At 41.3% G+C, this 22211-nt stretch overlaps 1 protein-coding gene across 2 annotated transcripts in view; it reads left to right on the top strand.

The window, feature by feature from the left end:
• BCAT1 (branched chain amino acid transaminase 1) overlaps positions 1–21613 on the top strand; it is a 58136-nt gene extending 36523 nt beyond the window's left edge. For both annotated transcript variants that reach the window (XM_054631683.2, XM_077178091.1), the window contains 6 exons: positions 667–830; positions 2268–2410; positions 7209–7294; positions 8942–9082; positions 10234–10308; positions 14313–21613. In XM_054631683.2, coding sequence (XP_054487658.2) covers positions 667–830; positions 2268–2410; positions 7209–7294; positions 8942–9082; positions 10234–10308; positions 14313–14354 — 651 coding nt within the window. In that variant the 3' untranslated portion in view covers positions 14355–21613. The remainder of the gene's footprint in view (positions 1–666; positions 831–2267; positions 2411–7208; positions 7295–8941; positions 9083–10233; positions 10309–14312) is intronic.
• Positions 21614–22211: the final 598 nt, after the last annotated feature.

The following is a 22211-nucleotide window of genomic DNA, read 5'->3' as shown; positions in this document are numbered from 1 at the left end:
GAGAGGAGGGGCAGAAAAAACTCTGACATTTTTGGTTTTTTCCTGGGCTGTTGTGTGAGCTATTTTTAGCAGGCAAATAATTTTAGCTGTCACTCAGGCATTCAGAGAGTCAGCACTCAGCTCTGGCAATGCCAGCTGGCACTGGACAGTTCTTCTCACTAATGCAACTGACTGTGGTTTCTCCACTGCTGTTACTGCTGTTGTTGCCATTCCTTGCCCCAGAAGGCTTTGTGGGCTTCTGGTGTGATTAATTCATACTACTATATTCATGTATTGTATCACATTATATTGTATTGTGTTCTAGTGTATTGCATTCTATTATTTTGTATTGTATCATATTCATATAATTGTATAGCACTTTGTTAAGCTGATCTTTGAATTCTCAAAAACTTGAAACTGTTTGAGAGTACTAGAATAGCATATAGATAAATGGAATGGCTGTAAGTGGATGGTGACAGTATATAAAATTAGGGTTGGTGTGTTGCTTGGATAAGGGTAATGTTATTGAAATATTTTTTATTCATTGCAGCACTTTGCCCTGTCCTGGTAAAAGCACTCTCATGCTGCAGTCCCACTGAGAGCAGTGTTTCAAAAGCTGATGGTGCAGCCCCTGCTGTTTGAAGGATACCCATAACTTCGGATTTGTTTGCATTCCTTTATTTTCAGCCTTCCCTTGGAGTGAAGAAGCCAACTAAAGCCCTGCTGTATGTCATTCTGAGCCCTGTGGGCCCTTACTTTGCAAGTGGAACCTTTAATCCAATATCCTTGTGGGCAGATCCAAAATACGTGAGAGCGTGGAAAGGAGGAACAGGAGACTGCAAAGTGGGAGGGTAAGAAAACATCATCCTGCCTTTTCTACACAGCTACCAAAGCAGATTTGGGTTTTAGTGAAGTATCTAATCCAGCAGAAACAGAGGCATTAAATGCAGTAATTAAATAAACAACATACTACAGCAAAGAGTTCAAAATTGTACTTTGCTAATATTATTTTTGCAACTCGCTTGCATATTTTTGTTTGAATGTTATGGCCAGTGGTTTTTTTTGCAGCATCTCAAGCTGAGGAAGTGCACCTGGAAGGTGTCCATGTAATACTTTGGCTCTTGCCCTTGCAGCAGTTGACACTGGAGTTAGGCTTCGTGCTGCATCAGCAGTGCAGCAGCCTGCTCTGGCTGCTCACCTCCTTCCTTGCATTGTCCTAGCCAGGAGCTTCTTTGCTAGGCAGGAGTCAGTAGCTGTCAAATGCTGCTCAGCTGAGCTGGTAAAAGAATCAGAGGGCAGAAAAATTTCCTTCATTCAAGCTGATGTTCTGAACCTATGCTCTTTTTTTTTCTTTTGTTTGAAGAGATTTTTAAAATGAGATTTTGTTCTTGAAGTTTTAAATGAGGTTTTGTTTTTGAAAGAGACTTTGTTTATGAGATTCTGCTTACTTCTAGAAATATATTGTTTCCTGTGGATCCTTCATACATCAGCTGTGAAAAACAGTAATCTGGAGTCATTACTGACTTGATTTATGCCCAGAGGTGAGAACTTGGCTTCAGTGTGGTCGGCATTTTTGGAGCTGCTGACTTTGTGTCTAGAAGGTTGTTGAGGGTCAGAAGCAAAAAGGGGCTTTTTTTCCCCCTCAAAGCAGCAGGCTTTATTCAGTCAGGTTCACTCTGTAGGCAGCATTTAAGAAAAATTTGCTCCTAAAGGATATGGAATTAATCTAGACACAATTGCATTTCCTGAAGATGCTAGTTCTCTTAATATATTTTATTAGGACAAAAACCAGCTCACCTCTGGTGATATTTGTGCTCCAAGAGTTTAATCTAACATACATCACTGATCTGACATGAGGTAGATTAATTAAAAAAACACCAACCAAAAAAACCCAAGAAAAACACCAAAAAACCCCAAAATCTGGAGAGGAGTTGTTGCTCTCTCTCCAGAATGCCAACTGCTAAAGAAAGATAAATACTTTCTGAGGGTTTTCAGTTGCAATAACGACAATGTCCAGAATATGGAACAAGAAGTATGTTAATACAATTTGGAAGGATATGTTTGAGTTGTTGGTGCTGTTCAGCCTTTCAAAGTTTTTGGGTTGTAGGTACAAACAATCTAGTAAAATACTGGTGGAGTATTTCCAGAGAAAATATCCCAGGGACAGGCAGTGACTGTTGCAGAGCACTTGCTCATGAGGTAGATGTGCCCAAAATCTTGTTGAAATTGTGAAGATGCCCAGCCAGGTACTCATAACTCTTTGGTTTGTTTTTTTTTTCCCTCTGAAGGAATTATGGTTCTGCTATTTATGCCCAGCAAGAAGCTCTGGAGTTTGGCTGCCAGCAGGTTTTGTGGCTTTATGGAGAAGATCACCAAATAACTGAAGTTGGAACAATGAATCTGTTTCTCTACTGGATAAATGAAAATGGAGGTATGATGACATAGTGTGAAAACTTTAACAGAGCAGATGATTGGGACTGTAATCCACAAAATGAGTGTTATAATGCAGATCATAATCTTTTTAATGAAGATGGTTAAACAAAGGAAATGCCCATTCTGAAAATTACTGGGTGGCTGTTATTTGTGAGAGAGGAGATCCTGGAGCAGCTGTGAATGCTGCCTGCTGGTAACAGACTGAACTGCTGGGCTGTCCCCATGCTCAGAAGGGCAGAATTCAGCCCTGCACAAGGTCACACATCAGCCTGGGTGCCAGCAGCATGTTTGGGCTCCAGGAGTGTTGGCTCAGAAGTAGTGCAGACGTGCTAAAAGGCAGCTCAGGGCTGTGCAACTCTTCAGCTCTGTAGCTTTGTGTGTGAGTGGCTCCCATCATCACTTGCTGGGCAGTCAAATATTCCTGAACCATATCCAGAATTCTTGCAGCATCCAGTCTGAAACTGTTTTCTTTGAAGAATTTGAAGTTCTGTCCCAGTGGTGGCAGTGTGAGAAACATGTCAGTGAGAGTCAGGTATCAATAATGCTCAAAAGGTGCTTTCAAGATGGATCATCATTCTTTAAGCTATTTTTACCTCTCTCTACCCACAGTCATCTCTGAGCAAGGTATATGCTGATTAAAACTTTTAAAACTATTAAAACTAACTATTAAAACCAGCCAACTATATGGGCATCTCAAAAGCACCCATTGGGTATGCAACTATTCAATGCTTGTGATAGCTGCACCTGTTAACTGGTTTGGAAGACTACAGGCAAAAATAAAAGACTTTTCTTCCTTTTTTTTTTTTTTCCCAAGAAGAAAGAAAATTTTTTCTTGATTAAAAGTCATTTTCTTCTCTCCAAGGGAATGAAGTGTTACTGAATTTTTGCATGGCAGCAGATGCAGGGGTCAGACTGGTTTCATTGTAGTGCCATGGGTACCTTTGTGAACTGTCAGCTTTCTGCAGAAAACAGGCAGCATTTTGTGGGGAAAGCAGTGTGCCTTGGATAATGAAGTGTGGTTGGGATCCAGCTACCTGACTCCTGTCACTATTGAACACAAAATAAAACATCATGCATGCTGGAACTTCCAAGGTAAAAAGAAGAGAAGTTTATTTTCTGACTCCCAACATTTATAGAGACCTTCAAAAGTGACAGTAAATTGGAGGATGAAAGTGCCACCTCTCCAATGACACTGGACAAACCAAACGTCCCTCAAATTTCTCCTCCAGAGAGGAATGTAAACCAATAATTATTTACATAAAAGTGCATGAGAAACTTCATTACAAGAATGTAAAACATCAGAAGAACTTAGAAGAACAAGGCAACAGACTCCCATCTCCAGTTCTGTTGCTTGTTCTTCTGCAAAATCTTTACCACGTTTGTAAGAACAGGGACAATAGTCCCTCAGTGCTGTATGAGTCTGTGAAGCTTTATGAATGAAGTGATAAATATTAGACATTTTCTTGTTGTTGCAGCAGCAGTTGATTTGTCAGTGTAGATAGATGGCCAAATTTCTGCCTTGTGGAGCTTAGCTGGAAAAACATGAAAATAGATTTTGGCTCGTTTGTGCCCAGGGAAGGACACTGAAGCAGGGACATAATTAGAATTCAATGTTCTCATTGTACTTGAACCAGGAATATGCTGGAATGGTGCAGCTGCAGCACCGTGCTGTTCCAAGGAGCTGCCAGTCACTGTGCTACCAGCGCAGGGCTGAATGCTGCTATTGTCAGGTGGCTGTAGCAAACTGCTTGTCACTCCTGCCACCCAGGAGGGCTGGCTGCTGGCAGGCCTGTCCTTTCACAGGACATGGGCGTTGTCCTCATGGAGCACTTTGCTGTCCCCCAGAGTGCTGAGTAATTTCATTTGTGGGATCTTTGGCTGAGAATCACCCAGTGCCATCACATACCTGCCTGTGCCTTGGCGTGGGAATTTGGAACTGCTTGTCACTGTGTTCTGTCACTTCACAAAGGACACTCACTCAGGCTGTGCTTTGGTTTTGCTGCAGCTGAGAGGGATCAAAAAAAGTGAGGCAGGAGCTGCAGATCATCATCAAAAGAAAATGCCCATCCTTGTGTGCTCTGAGGTGCTGCTGGGAGCTGAGCTGCTCTCCTTGGTTTATAAGCAGAGGCTTATCCCAGTAAAGCCTGACCTAGAGGACTGCCATGCTTCAGTGGGAGTAGGCTTTCCCTGCAGCCTTTGTGCCTAAAGGTGACATCTTGTCCTGCATGGCAGGAGGAGCCTGAAAAAATACTTTGTTTTTAACATAAAGGGGGGAGTAGGGGAAAAAAGCTGCTCAATTTTTGGTAAAGCAGCATGACTTGCTCCATACTGTTCTTGTATTCCCACTGCTGCTCTGAGGCTTATAATATGGCCAAAACTGGTTCCCTGCTATTGCAGAAATACCTCATCCTTCAAATCCTATTTATGGTTTATGTTCACTAAGTGAAAAATTTAGTCACCCTGCAGTCCCTTCCACATGCCTCTTCAGAGCATGTAACTATCCCAGCAGGCTCTTGACATTGAAACTCACTTCCTCTCACAATGTCTGTTCTTCTGCCTAGAACATAGGCTTGGCTTTTAAAATGCCTTAAAAAAACCTTAAAATTTAAACATATGTCCAACCTGAAGATTGCTAGCTATGAAAGCTGTGTGCAGTTTTGAAAAATTCTGTGCCTTCAAAATGATTTGCAAACATTTGGGCTCTGCTTCTATCTTTAATGTTAGGCACTTTGAATAGTATTTGGGCATTATTTAATATTTGTGTGCTGCAATTGAAATGGTGATTAATGGTCCCCACTTCAAAATTGCATAAATTAAAAAGTAAATCTCTTAAAAGATCCTCTGGAACAATCAGGTAAAATTTAAGGCCAGTTTGCTAAGTGTTCTGTAGTTGGAACATTAGTTGTACCACAGAAGTGTCTTGTGTACAGTACTAACAAAATCAGGATTGCAGCTTCTGTTCTAGTAGAGAGCCCCAGCAACAGAGTGGAGGGGAGAACAGCAAATGCATGAGGTGGCAGACAAAGCAAAGGGTGAAAAAGTAATTGAGGAAAGCAAATTAACAGATGCAAGGGTAGTGATTGCATGAGGGAAGAGTTGAAGAAAAGCCTGAGGGAAGCAAGGACAAAGACCAAGGACAAGCTGGTAAAAGAAATTAGGTGTTAATATCAGTGAAAACGGGGTTCCTGGGTTCTCCTGGATCCTGAAGTTCACTTGGAATGTATCACTTTGGTAAAATACATATTTGGGTGAATTTCTCAGCTTTGTTACAGTCTGGCTAGTCCTGAAGGCATCCCAGGAGTGCAGTCTTACCTGCTCTGTGTTCATAGGCAAAGGTGCAGTTCTGTAACATGGAAGAGCTCATTGAAAAAACCCCTTTCAACACTCTGATGGGATTCTGCTGTTAGAGCAAGCCTCCAGCAGGTGTACCAGGGCACCGGGCAGGCAGTACTGCTAGCAGAACAATAACAGGAGGCAGCTGAAGAGAAACCCTGACATTTCCCCTCAAATGCTTTCCTCCTGCTTTCTGCAGCTATACATCAAAATAACTCAGAAGGCAAGTGGAGTGTGTGAGCTCACAGTCTGTTTTTTGGGAGATGGACACACTGATGTCATGTGGAGCCTGCTTTGGCATCAGTTCCCATGGAGGATGAGCTTTGGCATGCCTTGTTGGATGGTGTTACCATCCCTGCCAGATCCCAGGGGAGCAGATGTTCCCTGGCTGGCCCCAGGCTGGGAGGCATCATATGCACACTTAACAAAATTCTACAGAGCAGCCTGCTTGGAACATTTTGAGACTTTCATGTCCTGTCTGCTCAGTGCTGTTTGGCAGCTGGGTTGGCCTGGCACCTTTTCAAACTAGCTCAAATCAATTAATATATGTTACTGAGCTTAAACAGGTCCTGGGCAAGATCTGTGGCAACATCACCAGACAGAGAAGTGTAATCACAATCTTTGGTGGCAAAGTCCACATTATCTGAAGTTTTCTGTTAAAGAAAGGAGTGTATAGATTGTGACTGGGTTACAAATGCAGAATTTCGGGTCTGCAGTGTTTAGAATCAGGTGAGCTCTGTGGTTCTTGGAAAGTTTTAAAGTCTTCTTGTGATAGTTGTGCCAGAATGAGGACCAGACATGCATCACAAAGAGGAGTGATGCTAGACAGACTCCAAAAAAGGAAATGTTGATATTCCTGACTGTATGAGAAAGAGGAGATGGCTGATGGAATTAGAAGTCTGGGATAGGTTGGAGAATGACACTGGGCTGGTGAAACCAGAGCAGAGCATACAGCCTGTTCTAGGGCAGCATTTCTGTACATTTTGGCATGGCAGGTTACTCCTGTTACTGATGGGTGCATAGATCCTCATAAAAGGAACTTGGAAGCACTGGTAGGATAGTCCAAATGAATGAATCCAGGGGTGGCTGCATTAGAAAGTAACACAGTTGTATGTACAATGCCCTGAGGAATAAAACCACCTACAAGGCATTAGACATGTATATATTCATGTATTATATGTTTCTTCCCTGCCCAAAAGGTGGGGAAGAAACATATTTAATGCATTAATATCTAAAGCTTATAATAAAAGATGAAATGAAGATTCCAAACATTCAGCAGCAACTTGCCTGAACCGAGTATCTGTTAGTGTTCATAGAGAACTCTGATAAATGTTGTTGGGGATTGTTTTTTGTGCCAAAGAATCATGGAGTATCCTGAGTTGTAAGGGACTCGTGTTCAGTGTAATAGCAGTAAACTTTTGTTTGTTTGGTTGTTTTTCAACCAGTGCTTTTTTGTTTGGCAGAAAATGAGCTGGCAACGCCACCTTTAGATGGCATCATCCTTCCAGGAGTGACAAGGCAGAGCATTTTGGATCTGGCACGCAGCTGGGTGAGTGTTCTGGAAGTAATGGTTTCAATTGTCATGGTATAACTTCTGCAGAAGTCAACATTTCTGGTGCTCAGTATCCCAAAGTTCAGCTGATTTGGTTAAATCATACAATCATACACCAGTCTGGCTTCATACAAAGGCCTGGGCTGGAGGGGACCTTAAAGGTATCTCATTCCAGCCCCCTGCCATGGCAGGGACACCTTGCACTGTCCCAGGCTGCTCAGAGCCCAGCCAGCCTGGCATTGGGGGGCATTCCAAGGCCATCTATTCCAGCCTCCATGCAGGGAGCAGGGGCATCTTCCACTGGATCAGATTGCTCAGAGCTGTGTCTAGCCTGTCAGAAACCCTGCTTTCAAGGGTGTCATCCCTTGGATGTCCCCTCTTCCCTTCAGCCTGTCAGCCCCACCACACAGCTTGGTGCTGCTGACAAAACTTGCTGAGCATGCACTCAGTCCCTTTAACTTAAGGGAACTCAGGGTGTGCTCATTCAGGGATTCTCAGGAGCATCACCAGAATACCCACACCTGTCACACAGAACAATACCAAGCTTGTTAAAGCAGCTCCATGCAGTATTTAACATGAGAATTCTCATTAAATCCACTGGTACCAGCACTTAGAGCAAGGAAACAAAGAATTACTGTGCATGACCATGGCTGTACTTCAGTCATCAGCTCATTATTTCTGCATTTAGTTCTCATGCTTCCAACCTTGTTTTTGCTAACAAGCATGCAGCCTGCCCAGCCACAGTCTTGCAGTCATCTGACTGGTCCCCATTCCTGTTCTCCAGTGCAGCAATCCAAGAGCTTCTTTGGACACTTGAGACTGGATCATGTCTTGAAATGCAGAAACTCTGCCTTGCTGTGTTCAAAGGTTTTATTGCAGCCTGGGTAAGGATGCTGCACAGCCAGAGGCACATCAAGCCCAGGATCCTGTCTCCTGGATTTGGCTGGGATTATGCTCAGAGTGGGATAACAGGAATACCATGTACATGAAATAAAAGTTGCTAAATCTGACATTTATTTTTTTTCTTGAAACATCCCTTCAGTTGATTCCTATGCACACTTCAACCCTTGTAGAAGGTAAAACACTACCAGAATTAAGACTGCAGTGCAAATGGCTTCACTCATACTTATTTTTTGTATGTGATAGCTGTGTGCAGGCTGCAGCGGAACGTTTTACTAGGGATTAAAAAGGTACCTAAATTGGCCTGGCAGGTGAGATTAATCAACAGAATGTATCTTGCTTAGGAATTGTCTGAGAGTGGGATGCAAATTGAGATAATTGAGTAATTTTTGGACAAACTTTAACATGCTAGAGACCATGAATAGAGAGATCCAGTGTCCCATAACAATTCTTCTTTGTTATTCCCTAATGTGATACTGATACTCTGCACCAAACCAGAGGGAAGTGCCACTTGATGATCAGAATTGCATCTGGCAGGCCACTGGCATCTTTGTAGGGTATTCTTTTGATGAAAATCTGTTTTGTGTGACACTGGCATGTTTGAAAAGATCACAAAATCAGAGTCAAAACTTGACTTATTGTCACTAGGCTAAAAGTCCTATTGGAAATGTTTCGGAAAACAAAAACTGTAAAGGGGTTTTTTTTAACTTTTTCCCATTTTTATGGCTGCTGCTTCTTGTGCAGGGAGAATTCAAAGTGTCTGAGCGATACATCACCATGAGTGACCTGACAGCTGCCTTGGAAAAGAACAGGGTGAAGGAGATGTTTGGTGCTGGAACAGCCTGCATTGTATGTCCCATCTCTAAAATTTTATATAAGGGCAAGGTAAGGAAATATCTCCTTTTTTTACCCCTTTCCTTCTTTCTTCTGAATTTTATCACAGTTAATTGCAACTGAAAGCCAAAACCACGGGAGATAGAAAAGGTGCACTGCCTGGAAGGCTGAACAGTGTCAGTGTGTTGTTTCCCAAGTGAGTTACTGGTTGTCAGAAGGGAGCTTTCCCTCTTGTCTTCTGGGGTTTTTCCTAATAGCTGAAAATATAAAATCTCAAGTTCCAGGAAGGCGAAAGAAAACACTAGTTCCCAGCCTGTTTTCAAATGTAGAAAAAGACATTCTTCCACATTTCTTTTACTCATTATTTTTTGCTAAGGTACCTGGGAAGGGTGAGGAGAGAAAAGACTTTCGCAGGGAACCAAACTTCTGAGCCACTGCTGCCCTTCCTTCTCAGGTTCCTCCCTTGTTCACCCTCCTTGCAGGGATCCCAGCTCTGGTGGAAGAGCTGTTCCAAGGCAGTGCACAGCTGCCTTCACGTACTGTTCACCATGTGGGAGATTGCTCCTGCACAGGTGGAATTCCCCAGGCTAAGCTGGTTTGGGGTTATTTAGTCAGCACAAAGTTAGTTCAGAGCACATGGGGCAGTGCAGCTGCATAAAGGGTTGTGATTTGTCTGCTGAACGTGATAAGTAGAGTAAATGTCTGTTAGGTGATACTTCCTGAATGAATAAAGTAGAATAAATGTACTGATATTACCTGGTGCTAAGATAATATGAGACATGGAGGTGCTGAGTGAGAGGTACTGTAAATATAAGTGTTGTATTTCTACACCATATACCTTGAAATGAAATGCTGTATATAATGTTACCTCTCTTGCCTGCACAATATTACCTCTAATTTGGACAGATCTCTTGGAAGGCTTAGGTTAGCCTTTCTTGAACAGGAGCATAACAGTTTAACTCTAACTTTTCACTGGCTTAGCACCACCCTCCTGTTTAAAAAAAACAACTAAAAACCCAACACAAAACCCCAAACTAACCACCCTTTTCTACTCATAAGGGGGGGCTAGCCAGCATGATAAATATTTATTAAAACTTCTGGCAACCATAAGGTATTCATATATGTAAAGCTATAAAGAATAACATGTAATAACATGTTACTGTCTTTCTCTCCCCTTCTCCCTCTCCTTTGTTCCATGCCAGCACTTGGACATCCCAACCATGGAGAATGGGCCTGAGGTAACAACCCGTTTCCTGAATAAGCTAACTGATATCCAGGTAAGGTGTTTCCTCTTCTATAACCAGGGAAAATAATAAAAGGTGATCGTTTGAATGGAGTGGAAAATAATATTTTTGGTAGTGCTGCTATAGATGGCATTATATAATAATGTAGACCCTTTGTCTAGTGTGATTATTCTGCCAATTTTCTTTCCTTGAAAAAGTATGGTAGAGATGAGAGGGAAAAATGACACTATACTTCATCTTGGAAGCTGGGTAAGAGTTGCAAGATATTACTGTTATCAGTGAAATCTAATAGTGTTGTTAGAGGTTGCTTTTTAGGGAAAGAAGACAGGATTATGAAGCATCTGAACCACAATCACAAATGAGTACAGGTTAATCACTGAGGCAGTTAAACACTCACTGGGAACAGCCAGCTCATCACCATTTCCATTTCTCATTATCTTTCCAATCACACGGTCACTGTTCATTCTTAAAGCACTTCCCTCCTCTATCATGTGCTAAATATCAAAGCCTGTGTGGAGTCTGTGCTTTGTCTCCATGTCTGGGCATTTCAGGAACCATTTCAGGTGAAGTCAGTGAGCAGCAGCCCTTTTAATTAAAGTTTCCTGGGTTTTTTTCCCTTATTTAGTGTAGTTCATGGTGTGGGGTTTTGGGGATAGGAGAAGAGCTTGGCAAGTTACAAAGCCCCTTTATTTAAGATCTTATAGCAGTTGCTTGGCAGTATTGCCAGGATTTCTTCAAATTGACTCTCATGGTTTCCGTTCTACATTTTTGGCTCCAAGTGTTCTTAGATTTGCCACTGAAATTTTTATGTTCCTGCCAGTAGTCTGTGTCTTTCTCCCTTGAGACAGTGAGCAGTGGAAGACAAAGGTATCCAGCCTTTTCCCTGAGGGTCCTTCTGTCCCCTCCCTGCTCACAGAGGGTCAGAATGGTTCAGGCTGGAAGGGCCCACCAGGGTCATCTGGTGCCAGCTCCAGCAGGGTCATCCCAGAGCACATGGCCCAGGATTGTGTCCAGTTTTGGAATATCCCCAGTGAGAGACACTCCACACTCTCGCTGGATAATCTGTCCAGGGCTCAGTCCCTGCACAATAAACAAGTTCTTCCTCATCTTCAGGTGGAACTTCCTGGGCATCACTTCCTGCCCATTGCCTCTTGCCTTATCACCCTGGTGTTCTACCACAAGCCAAGGCTCAGGAGGAGGCTGAAAAAGTGTGGATTGTTGCTAAGCATTATCTTTCTGGGACCTTTTCACTTTGCTTGCCTGTTGATGTGGACCTTTTCACCTTTCAGCTGTGCACCTAGTCTGTGTTCATCAGTTACATGCCAGGAGTAAATTTGTTACTCCTGGTAAATGCTGGACAATTATGTCTATGCTTAATTCTGGGTTCTCTTCCTTCTTTAAAAAAATCAGGAGAGTTAGAAGACATAATCATTGAAAACCATTTTAAAAATCATTGATTTTAAAGAGATTGGTGGTTAATTCCCCATTAAGAGTCAATCAGTGGTTGCTGGTTGTGTTTCTGCACATTTCTATCTGTAGGGAGCTGGGTTTATATAGTCCATCAAGAAGGACTTGATGTTTCACAGAAAACAATGCTGTGACACAAAAAATGGACTACATAATAACCTTAACCTGTTAGAGGAGAATCTTTGACCAAAAACTTCTATATTCTCTACCAGGAGGAAAAAACAACAGATCTCTTTGCGTTATCACTGGATTATTGTCGAGTCATTTGGACAATCTGAGGCTGTAATTCCAAAGAATCTTCCAGTTTTGAAGTATAAAGTGCAATAGAAATAGCAGTCATATACAGCTTTGGTCTCTATGCTCATCTGCTGCCTGAACTGGGGCACTGTATCCATTTCATGTTGAACCATGGGAATTTTTTAAAAAGTGGAAATTCTCAACACCACCACATCCTGCATGTGAACCTGTGACCAAAGGTGCAGGCTCCATAATCCAGTGTGGTCATACCAGTTCCCTTGTGTAGAGTGCATGCTGCTTTTATTATTTCCATATTCTCTTCATTGTTGTGTTTCCAAGTCTGGTTTCATGCTGCTCTCCTGCAAGTCTGCCCTGTCCATTGGGATATCTGTAGATGTGAGCAGCTGCTCAGTGGAACCAGAGCTGGAGTGACAAATTAGAACCTCATGGGCAGAACTGATTCAATTTCTCATGCCACTTGAGAGGGACAGTGGTTGCACTGCAATGCACATTTCCCTTCCTGTCACTGAATGGATATCATGTTACCAAAGCCTGATAAAGACTTCAAATTAAAGAACATACATTATATAAATTAATGGTGTGCTTATGAATGAATTAGTAACAGTACACTCTTCCATAGGTGCTTGAGTTGGTAGATTTAGGGGTGAGGTTCTTTTTTCTGGGAATACACTCACTGAAACACCACTCATGTTTCTGTGGGTTTGCATCCATGCTTTGAGAATAAACAAGCTTTTGCTGTGTCCTTTTGAGACATGGATTAAGCTGCAGCTTGGAAGAGATGGGTAGAAAATAAGATATAGTGCTTATGCTACATGTTACTAAATACATTTAAACACTGCAGGCAAGACAGCAGAGAAGAGACATTTAATCAAAGCCCCTTTCTTTCTCTGGGCAGTGAAAAACAAGGAAAGGACCATGTATGTGGTAATTTTTACAATAAAACAACCTGGAGGTGGTGGACAGTGGAAGAGGGACTGGATTTACTAGCCTGAGATCACAAAGCCCTTGACAGAATTTTAAATGGAAGCTAAATCTGCTTTTATTTGCAGAAAGAAATTATTTTCATTGTGGTATTGCAGCTTCATTCCCCTCTTAATTCTGGGAGCAGGTGCAAATTCTAGTCAAATGGCAACTCAGACTGGTCCCTACCACAATTTCTTTATTGGAGCCTTGGGGATGATACTGTTGCCTAAAGATGACAAAATTTATAGATAACTGCAGCTGCAGAAAAGGAGCAGCAGAATTAATAATGAAAAGACAAAGTAGATGTGATAATTTTGAAGGTCAGTTAAAGCCTTGCCTGCTGGAGTAAGGGGTAAAACACAAACCCACTGAACACCATTCCTTTGTGGATCTGGAAGTGTGTTTCTTCTGGCTCATCCTGATTTGGAGCTATTGTCTTTTCCCTGCTTTAGTGACCTGTTATCACTTTTCCTGCTGATGCAGAACCTGTATTGGAGGAACTTCCTTTTTTCCACTCTGGAGAAATTAACTCATCTTTTTAGCCTACCTAAAGCCTCTAAAATTAGTTTTCATTTTCTTGGCTGAAGGTGTTTTCAAGCTCCCTGAGTACTACACTCTAAGGGAAGGGATTCCCATCTGCTGCTGCCCCTCCACCTCTGAATTATTTACCTGCTTGAGCCCTGTGTGTGTTTTGGGGTCTCTCTGGAGCATTGTTTACAGGACTTCCGACAGAGCTTTAGAACATAGAACCAGTCTAGCTGTCAGAAGTGCTGCCTTGGGGCTGAATGCTCCCCTGGAAGTGGATATGGCTGCATGCCATAGGTTGCCTTCATTTCTGCCTGGTGATCCCATTTGTTTGTGTACAGAAAGACAACTTGTTTCATTTTGGATTACAATTCTCCCTAATTGTACTCTGTGGTATTTGTGATGGTTTTATTTCACGTTCAATCAGAATGCTGTAATAAAAAGCCACCTTGACAATAAAAAGAAATAAAATGAAATGTGTTTGTTTATTGGAGCTTGAGCAGGGGCATACTTCTGAGTGAATTAGTGAGCAGGCCTCAGGGAGTACCTGCATTAAACTGATGGAAGTGAAGCAGGGCTGTTCTGTGTCATCTGTACTGAGTATCAGCTCTGCTCCTTCCTAAACCAGCTACTGTAATATGGGTAAAGCAAGCTGTCTTTAGTCTGTGCCCAAATCAAAGGCAAGTAAAGGCATAAAAAATAATGTAAACTACTATCAGAGCAGTGAAAATGAACATTTCTGAGGATATACCTAAGAAGTTATTATAAACATACACTGATTCTTCTAACTTTTTTTCTTAAACTTCATTTTTTCTTTGTTTCAGTATGGAAGAGAAGAGAGCGACTGGGCAATGCTGGTGTCATGAAGGTGGCAGAGTCCAGAGCCTCCAGACAGACCTGACATCTGAACAGTGACAAATTCTGTAGCTGCCAGTGTGTAGCATAGTCCCAGTATCAATTTGCTCCCCAGGATGATTGTTTCCACAAGCTGGCAAACGTGAACACAATCATTTTGATTTCTACTGTAATCCTCTTGGTAGAAGCCTGTCTTCTTGGTAGAGGTGCTAAATGTTAGCAATAGAACTTTCCCAATGGTTTTCTTAGTGCCTCCTTATATACAGTCTGGAAACTTGTAAAATGCTCTTCAACTGCTCTTCAGTTTGGTTTGTTTACTGCCTCCACCAGCAGAGGATGTTGCCTGTTAGCTGCCCACAGGGTTCTGTTGACATTATTCTGCCTTTTGCTCTATGTTTGGGAAACAAATTTAGCCATACACTCCATCCTTTCATACTCTGCTGCTATGGGAGATTCCTGAGTTTGCATAGCCTGGCAGATGCCCTCCTACTCTGTCCAATAACTCTGACCTTTAGCCCAAAATTCTGCAGGATGGTCCCTGTTGGCCTGTTGCCCTTCCCGCTGTGGGGATTTGCAGTGCCTGCTTGGGCAGTGCATTCCTCTCTGGGAGTTGAGTACATCCTCCTAGACATGATCTAAAAGGCTGTGTCAGGCTTTTAAAAATGAGATAAAAATTCCCCTTTTGCCTACCAGAGCTGGGCTCTGCAGACACAGTGTTGCCTTCCAGGTGAGTGTCTAGAAAAGTGAGATTAGACAGCTTTGGCTGTGAATATTGAACCATTCTTCACAGCAAGCAAACCTTTGGATGGAGGAATGTCTTCCATCACCCACTCACATAATTTAGATCAGAAAAATGTTTTCCTTGTCCCTTTCACCTACTTGCTGTATCCAGCCTTCATTGCCATGTGTACTGTAGAAGGGCCTTCCTGTTAAGGAGCAAGCAGTGTTGTCAGCAGAACATGTCTGGAAGGAAAGAGGCTTCATTCAAACCCTGGTCTCATTCTGGTTAAGCAGATAATTCATAGCATGCTGCTTTCTCACATGCAGCTTTGATTCTTTGGAAGCAATACAGAGCATGTAGCCCACAGTTGGGGAAGTAACTCCTGCAAATGTTCACCAGCGACCATCCTGTAATATTTATTAGCTCTCTCCTTCTGCACACAGCTTTGTTGAACAGCTTTAAGATACCTCTTGCCAAAAAGGATAACCATATTCTGTATCAATGTTCCAAAGTGCTACTTCAGTATAAAACTGGTGGAACTTTATTGACACTTTATTGGAGTCCTGTAAGAAGTAAAAGTGAAACATTTCTTGTTCTAGTTTGCAGTAGAGATACACCAGTATTAAGGGAAACATTTAGCACTTTAATTTTTTTAAGACCAACAGTATCTCTCCATGCTTAATAAGTCTTTTGTAGTTACTGGCATTTGTTAACATAGTTTAAAAAGGTAAAATATAATTTCTAGTGGACCATCCATGCCTTATGCAGCTGTTAAAGAGCAGCCTTATGGCTTCCTGTTCATTTTCGGTCACCTTTTCAAGATCCCTCCTTAGCCATCACTTTCTTCTGCTCCTTCAGATGATTTTTCCTGTCTTTGACTGCAGTCCAGTCTGATCTTTTAATGAAGAACAGTTGAAGGTTCTCTCTGCAATGTAACTATTGTTAAAAATTGATGGATAATTTTTTCTTTAGTCTACAACTGCAAGCACAAAATGTTGTTTCACTCACAGTAGCCATAGTGTTGTGACATTTGAATTTGTATCCTCTGCTGGTCTTAGTTCAGTATCTTGCAGTGTGTTATAAGCTGCTGGTAGTCTTTTATTTAATTAGTAGTCTTTCCTTTTATTTAATTAGATGGCTGTAATATAAACATGGGGAATATGTCAAAGTGCAGCATGGGGTAGAGAGTTTTATGCAATGAGACCAGTATGGAAATTTAAGAGTGCCTTTAACCAAAGTGTGGAGTGGAGCTCTCTGAAGATGATGTAATGAGCAGCCATTTGTGGCTTACTGGTACTGAACAATCTATTCCTTCCCTTAAGTTCATCTTTGACTTATCAGCAAATGGAAAAGTGAAAATATCTTAAGTTCAGATGCATGGCAAAGTGATTGTGCAATACCTGAACATCACAGCATTGACAGAGCTGATTAATGATACCACATATCAGAAATCCCCATGAAGGCCTCAGTATACCAGCAGCAATCTATTCACTAGGCAGAATGAATAAGGACCAGTTAGAAAAATTACTTTACTGAAATGTAAACTTGGAAGTTGTTAAATTGTTCAAGTTGTTAAATCAGTTGCAAGTTATTTAACATGAAACAGGTGGTTTCATTTGTTGCGTTTTGCACTGTTTCCTGCACTGACCAGAGAGACACCTCTGTTATTTCTGCTAATGGAGACTCAAAGTGAGGAGAGTTGATGGTGGAATGACCCACAGAAATAAGTTGTCTTTTCTCCCAGGGAAGAATGAAAACATGGAGTGTGTGTGTGTTAATTGTTGTCTTTAACATCTTGGTTAATTGCCTTGCTCTGTCTGTGTCAGCTCAAGGCCGTGCTTGTTTCCAACCAGGGGAATAGGTTAGATTTTAAACTTTGAAACCTAAAGAAGAGAGCTGATGGGTCAGTATATAGTACAGGAAATTCTTGTGTTGTTGCATGCTGTCCTACTCTGAATTCTGGCAGTGCATTTTATCCCATTAACCAAAGGAAAGAAATAACATGTGTAAATAACAATCAGTATTTGATATTGCATTCTCCTTGTTTTCAGTTGTAAAATTTAGGAGGGAGCTGTGGTATTCCCTGAGCTAGTAACAGATTGTAAAAGAACATCTGCACATCTTTTCTCCATGTGCCCTATTTGTTTAATTGCAACAGATTTACATAGAAAGAGTATGGTACATTATAACTAGGCAATTATCCATTCTTCATCACTTACTTATGGTTCTGGTAATTGATCATTTAAGACATAAGATAGTCTAACATTAGGAAAATTTGAAACTGTTCAAAAAAGATCAACAAATTAATATTGTTGTGTGATATTTGCATAATTGGCTGCAATTATTTAATGTTTAATTGGGTTGATCAAATGAGATTCAGCCTTTCACATGCTTACGTTTTACAAACACTGGTACTTTAAAATGATAATACTGAAATCTAATTTTCATATGTTCTTTCTTCTCTGCATTCTTTTGATTATTATTTTCAGTATTGAGTGTGTCCTTAATTTTCGGTTTGGTTCGCATGATTCATGACTAGGAAAAAAGTCCTTCAAATAACAGAATTTTCATGAAATTGGCATTTCATACAAGCTGTTCTGGTGCCAAGAATTACGGCTTCAGCAACTGGTATTACTTAACTAGATTGTTAACTGCAGTGAAGGCAAATTCATTGAAAATTGGCAGGGACAGAGCCAGGTGAGGATGCTGATAAAGGTTCCTGGGGTAGATAACCTGTTCAGTCCAGAGCAGGGCAAAGCAAACAGGATTTTTCTGGGTATAGAAGGGAAGACTGGTAAGACACAAGGTAGTGAGATCTCTCTGCCCAGCCATTGTTTATACCTGTTCAACTGTCTCAAGCCAAAATCAGTTACCAGCCACTCCTCCTCTTTGTACATAACATCTTGTTGGGTTTTCCTAATTCAACATAGAGATATCATAGATCCCTTCCTGTGTACTTAGTTTTATTATTTATCCTCAGGCATGAAGAATGGTAATTTGGAAAAATGTGATACTTAAAAGTCATTTGGAGTGCAAGTTATTTGAAATGTCTGTCTTCCAAGAGGTAGACAGAAAACCAGCCGGGGCTGATCTCAGAGCTGCTTAATTAGAGGAGGAGCCCTCTTGAATTCAGTGGCCTCTCCAAAACAATCTGCATCATCCCAGCAGGTTCCTGAGTGTCAGCTGTCAGTGCCTTGCTCTGGGTAGAGCACAGAGAGGTGCAGAGCTGGTGGCACAGCCTGGCACTCTGGTACACTGCCTTTCTCTGCATGGCATCCACCCTGCTGAGGGTAAATGTCAATGTTCTGGTGGCAGGCTGATGTCCTGAGAGGTGGCAGCTGGAAATGATAGCTGAGCATGCCCTGAGACAGTTGTTACCCTGGTCCTTGCTGTCTTTCTCTTCCTTTCATACAGACTTGCCCCCCTTTTTCCCCAGCCTGCTATTGTTGTCTCATATCTAGAAGGGACTGTTTGAGCAAATTTGCATTCTTCTTGCTTTTAGCAGTAGTGACAGTTAAAAAAAAGGCAGTTTTTTCATATTCCAGCTGTTGAGGGATCAGATTTGTGCTTTACCACCAGGACATGTAATCCTGAACAGACTTTGTGACCCTGGGCAAGTTACCTGAATTATTTCTGGCTGCAGAGCAGTAGTAGTACCACTTATACCACTTCTAACTCTAATCCAAACTTCTGCTTTAAAACTTGTTTCATTACATATCAAATTAAGCTTTCCAGAAAAAGCTTTTTAAGTAACAAGAAATATGCCACGTAAAGTCCAGTATTTCAAGGATTACATTAGAATACACTAACTTGGTCATGCAGAGAAAAATGTTATTTAAATGAAAAATACATTCAAGGTTTGCTGCGTAGAGCCATAAATATGAAACAAATGTAGTTCAGAATATAAAAATTAGCATGCAGAATGATCTTAACAAGAGAACTTCATCTCAGACTGGGCTATCCTATTGGAAAAATGCTTGAAGGAATCATGACACCTCTCAGTGTAAAGTCATGAGCATGGGACTTAGAGTTGCACTTGGTCATGTAGCACTGAGACCTCTTTATCCATCATATCCAAAAAAATTGCTGAACTGCAATGCTTACCAGTTTGGGAATGTGAAAGACCTGTGTTTTACTGTATTTTGTCTCTAACCTCCAGATGTGGAAAAATAATTCATAGGTCCTAAATCATTTAAGCTCGAAAACTTCTGATAAGTTGTGTTTTTAGCCATTAGAGCAGAAGAGAACACTGGCATTGCATTGGTGAAAAATATTGTTGTAGCAGTCCACCTGTCCATGCCTTGCTGTGAGCATGATTCTTATTAGTAGGAATTCCAGGATATTTTCTCTGTGCAAAATCTGAGTGCCATCTATAGTACAGATACATATATTGGCAATATACTGGCAAATATATCCCCAGCTCCATAAACAAAACTAACTTGGCCATTACCTCGAGCTAGAACAGTCAGGCACATTGGGACCTAGCAGATGAGGAGCAAAACCAAATTACAACAGTAAATAGATTTGAAATAAGATCAGTCAGTAGATTTGGAATTAAGTTTTGGAATTAGTAGCTCAGATACTAACAGAAATCTCATTAATCACACTAGCAAGGCTAACCCAAATATATTAAAACACTATTTTGGGCACACCCGAATATACTAAAAGAATAATGGTAATTATATTCACCAGTAGTAACAGCATGCTTCTCTCTGAACATGAATTTATACTCTTCGCTTATCTTAAAATTTAATTTATCATATCTGAATTTTACCACAATCCTGCATTTTCGTGCCATGCTTTAAAAAAAAAAAAACAAAGTCTCTTAAATTTCATGTTCATCTTAAGGAAGATTTAAGACCTTGATTTAAAATTTTAAAGCCTTTAAAATACCTGCTGGGTAAAGCTAAAGTAGAAACAGGGAAGACAACTTTGTGCAAGCATTTGACTAGTGTTCCAAATGGTTTACCAGCACTGGCCATTTTTGGTTTTTACCAAAGAGGTATGCAGGGAATAGTTGATAAAATAAGTTTATTGCTTGTTTCCTAAGTAAGAGTTGGGGAAGTTTCTAAGAGCTGGTTCTCTTAACACTAACTCTGTATAGTTCCTGATTCTGTCAGGCTTAGAGCAGTCGTTTCAGGTGGAGGTAGAGGAGCTCAGAAGCTTTTCTCAGGCAGTTCTTGCAGAAACAGATTTTCTGTCCTTTTACGATCAAAGTGATCGAGGTGTGAACATGGAATATTTTAAACTTTGCACCTTTTTATAAAACTTTTGTTTTTCATTTTAGAGTTCTGATACAGTGTTGCTGAACTGTTGTCTTACACTATCACATTGCAGTAGCGTAAACATTTTTATTCTTTCTGTAATCACTTTCTTGGTGTATGCCAAACTCCCTGGTCACTGTGATTTGGTCACCACTAGAATTGTGATCATTTTGGGTGAAATAACTGCACCCTGCTTGTGCTAAACTGAGTGCTGGCAGCAAAGGCCAGAGCAGTGAGTGGAGTCTGCTGTGTCAGGGAGAGGCATGGCAGGAGCAAGAGTGGAAATGAAAATAGCCTTCAGGGCTAGTAAGGCAGGAGGGCAGCAGCACATCACAGCCCCTCTTGCTCAGTCCACTGAGGGACCACCACAACTCTAGCAGGATCAGAGACTGATGTTGGGATTTAAGTTGGTATTAATGCTCTTCACTTGCTCAAACACCTCCATTGTGCCTACATTTTCAGCTTGGGCCCCTGTATCTTCACCAAAAGCTGCAACACCTTTATATCTTGTAAAGCAGTGGAATATTTGGTCAAACAGCTGATGCTCCATACCCTCTAACAGGTCACTGGTGGATTCTCTCCCATCATTTGTATTAAGCCCAGTGGTGGACTGGAGCTGCAAGTAGGAGACAAACACATCATTAACACTATTTCCTAGTCCAGAATGTTCACAAAGGGTGGATCTGTTCCCTTTGTCTCCTGGGAAGGTGGCCTGGACTCACCTTGGGCTTTGGGTGACAAAATGCAGAATGTTCTTTGCCACAAAGTTACAGTTTCATCTGAAGCTATTTACAGACAATTTCTGTAGGAAAGCCAGAAGTCCCAATCTACCTGACCTTTGAAGCATTTAGGAGGGTGCAGAAGTGGTTACTGCAATTGGAGTGGGAAATTAGCAGCTTAGGGAGGGAGAAGTAAACACCTCTGAAGGGTCTCTGTCTCAAATGCTGAAAGTTAACTTGGTATTTTACAAGAATCTGAAGCATATAAAAGCAGTAAAGGACAGATGTGTGAAAAAGTACTGGATAAACTAAAGGAAACTCTACCTCATTCTTCTCTAAAGGTTTTTAGAAGCACAATTAAGAGCTCCTAATGGCATTGTTACGTAGTGACCATCTGGCATGAAAGAAGCACTATATTTGTGTGTCTGTACTTCCTGTAAGAACTGTATTTTGCTGGCATTAGAAACAGTCTATACTATTTGCAGTTTTCCTTCATCAAATCTGTATTCAAATGTTCTGTATTCAAATTCAATGTTTCTGTCTCCAATAAAGGAATTTAATTGGCACCTGTTTGTGGCACGTTATGAAATCATTGGTGTTGAGTGCAGCTAACAAAGTGTAATTATCTCAGAGATGGGAGCTGCTATGAAATAAATTCTTGAAGGCTGGACTAAAAGAAAAAATAAAATCTGGATGAAGTGTGTCATGTAAGAACAGCAAAGCAAGGCTGAAGTGGCAGACATGCACCTACCCTGCCAAGCCTGGAGGCTGAGCCAGTTCTCTCACTTACAGTAAAATGCTGGACAAATTAAGCAGCAAAAGTACCTACCTGCTAACCATGCAGGAGTTTTTAATATGCCAGGAGTGTGTAGCAGTGATTGAATGCAGCTCCCATTCTCAGGATTTGGGGCTGATGAAGTCAAGGGAGAGAATGCCAGAAAACAGCTTTGTACTTGGAGCACTTACTTCACAGGGCATTTTTGAACAGTCATTACTCCCAAATATTTTAACCAGTGGGGAGCTTTTTGAAGATGGAAAGTACTGAAAGTGAGTGTCATTAAAATCTTGACATTTGCCATGTGTGGTGGCTCTATTTACAAAAAAACTTTACGTATTCCCTCTTTCCAGGGAAGGGAATACTGTAATTAAAGGTAGTGCTGATCC

The sequence above is a fragment of the Agelaius phoeniceus genome, chromosome 5 (genome assembly GCF_051311805.1).
Source record: "Agelaius phoeniceus isolate bAgePho1 chromosome 5, bAgePho1.hap1, whole genome shotgun sequence".
Lineage (NCBI taxonomy): Eukaryota > Metazoa > Chordata > Aves > Passeriformes > Icteridae > Agelaius > Agelaius phoeniceus.
The sequence above is the reverse complement of the archived record's forward strand: the minus strand, read 5'-3'. Positions and strand labels throughout refer to the sequence as shown.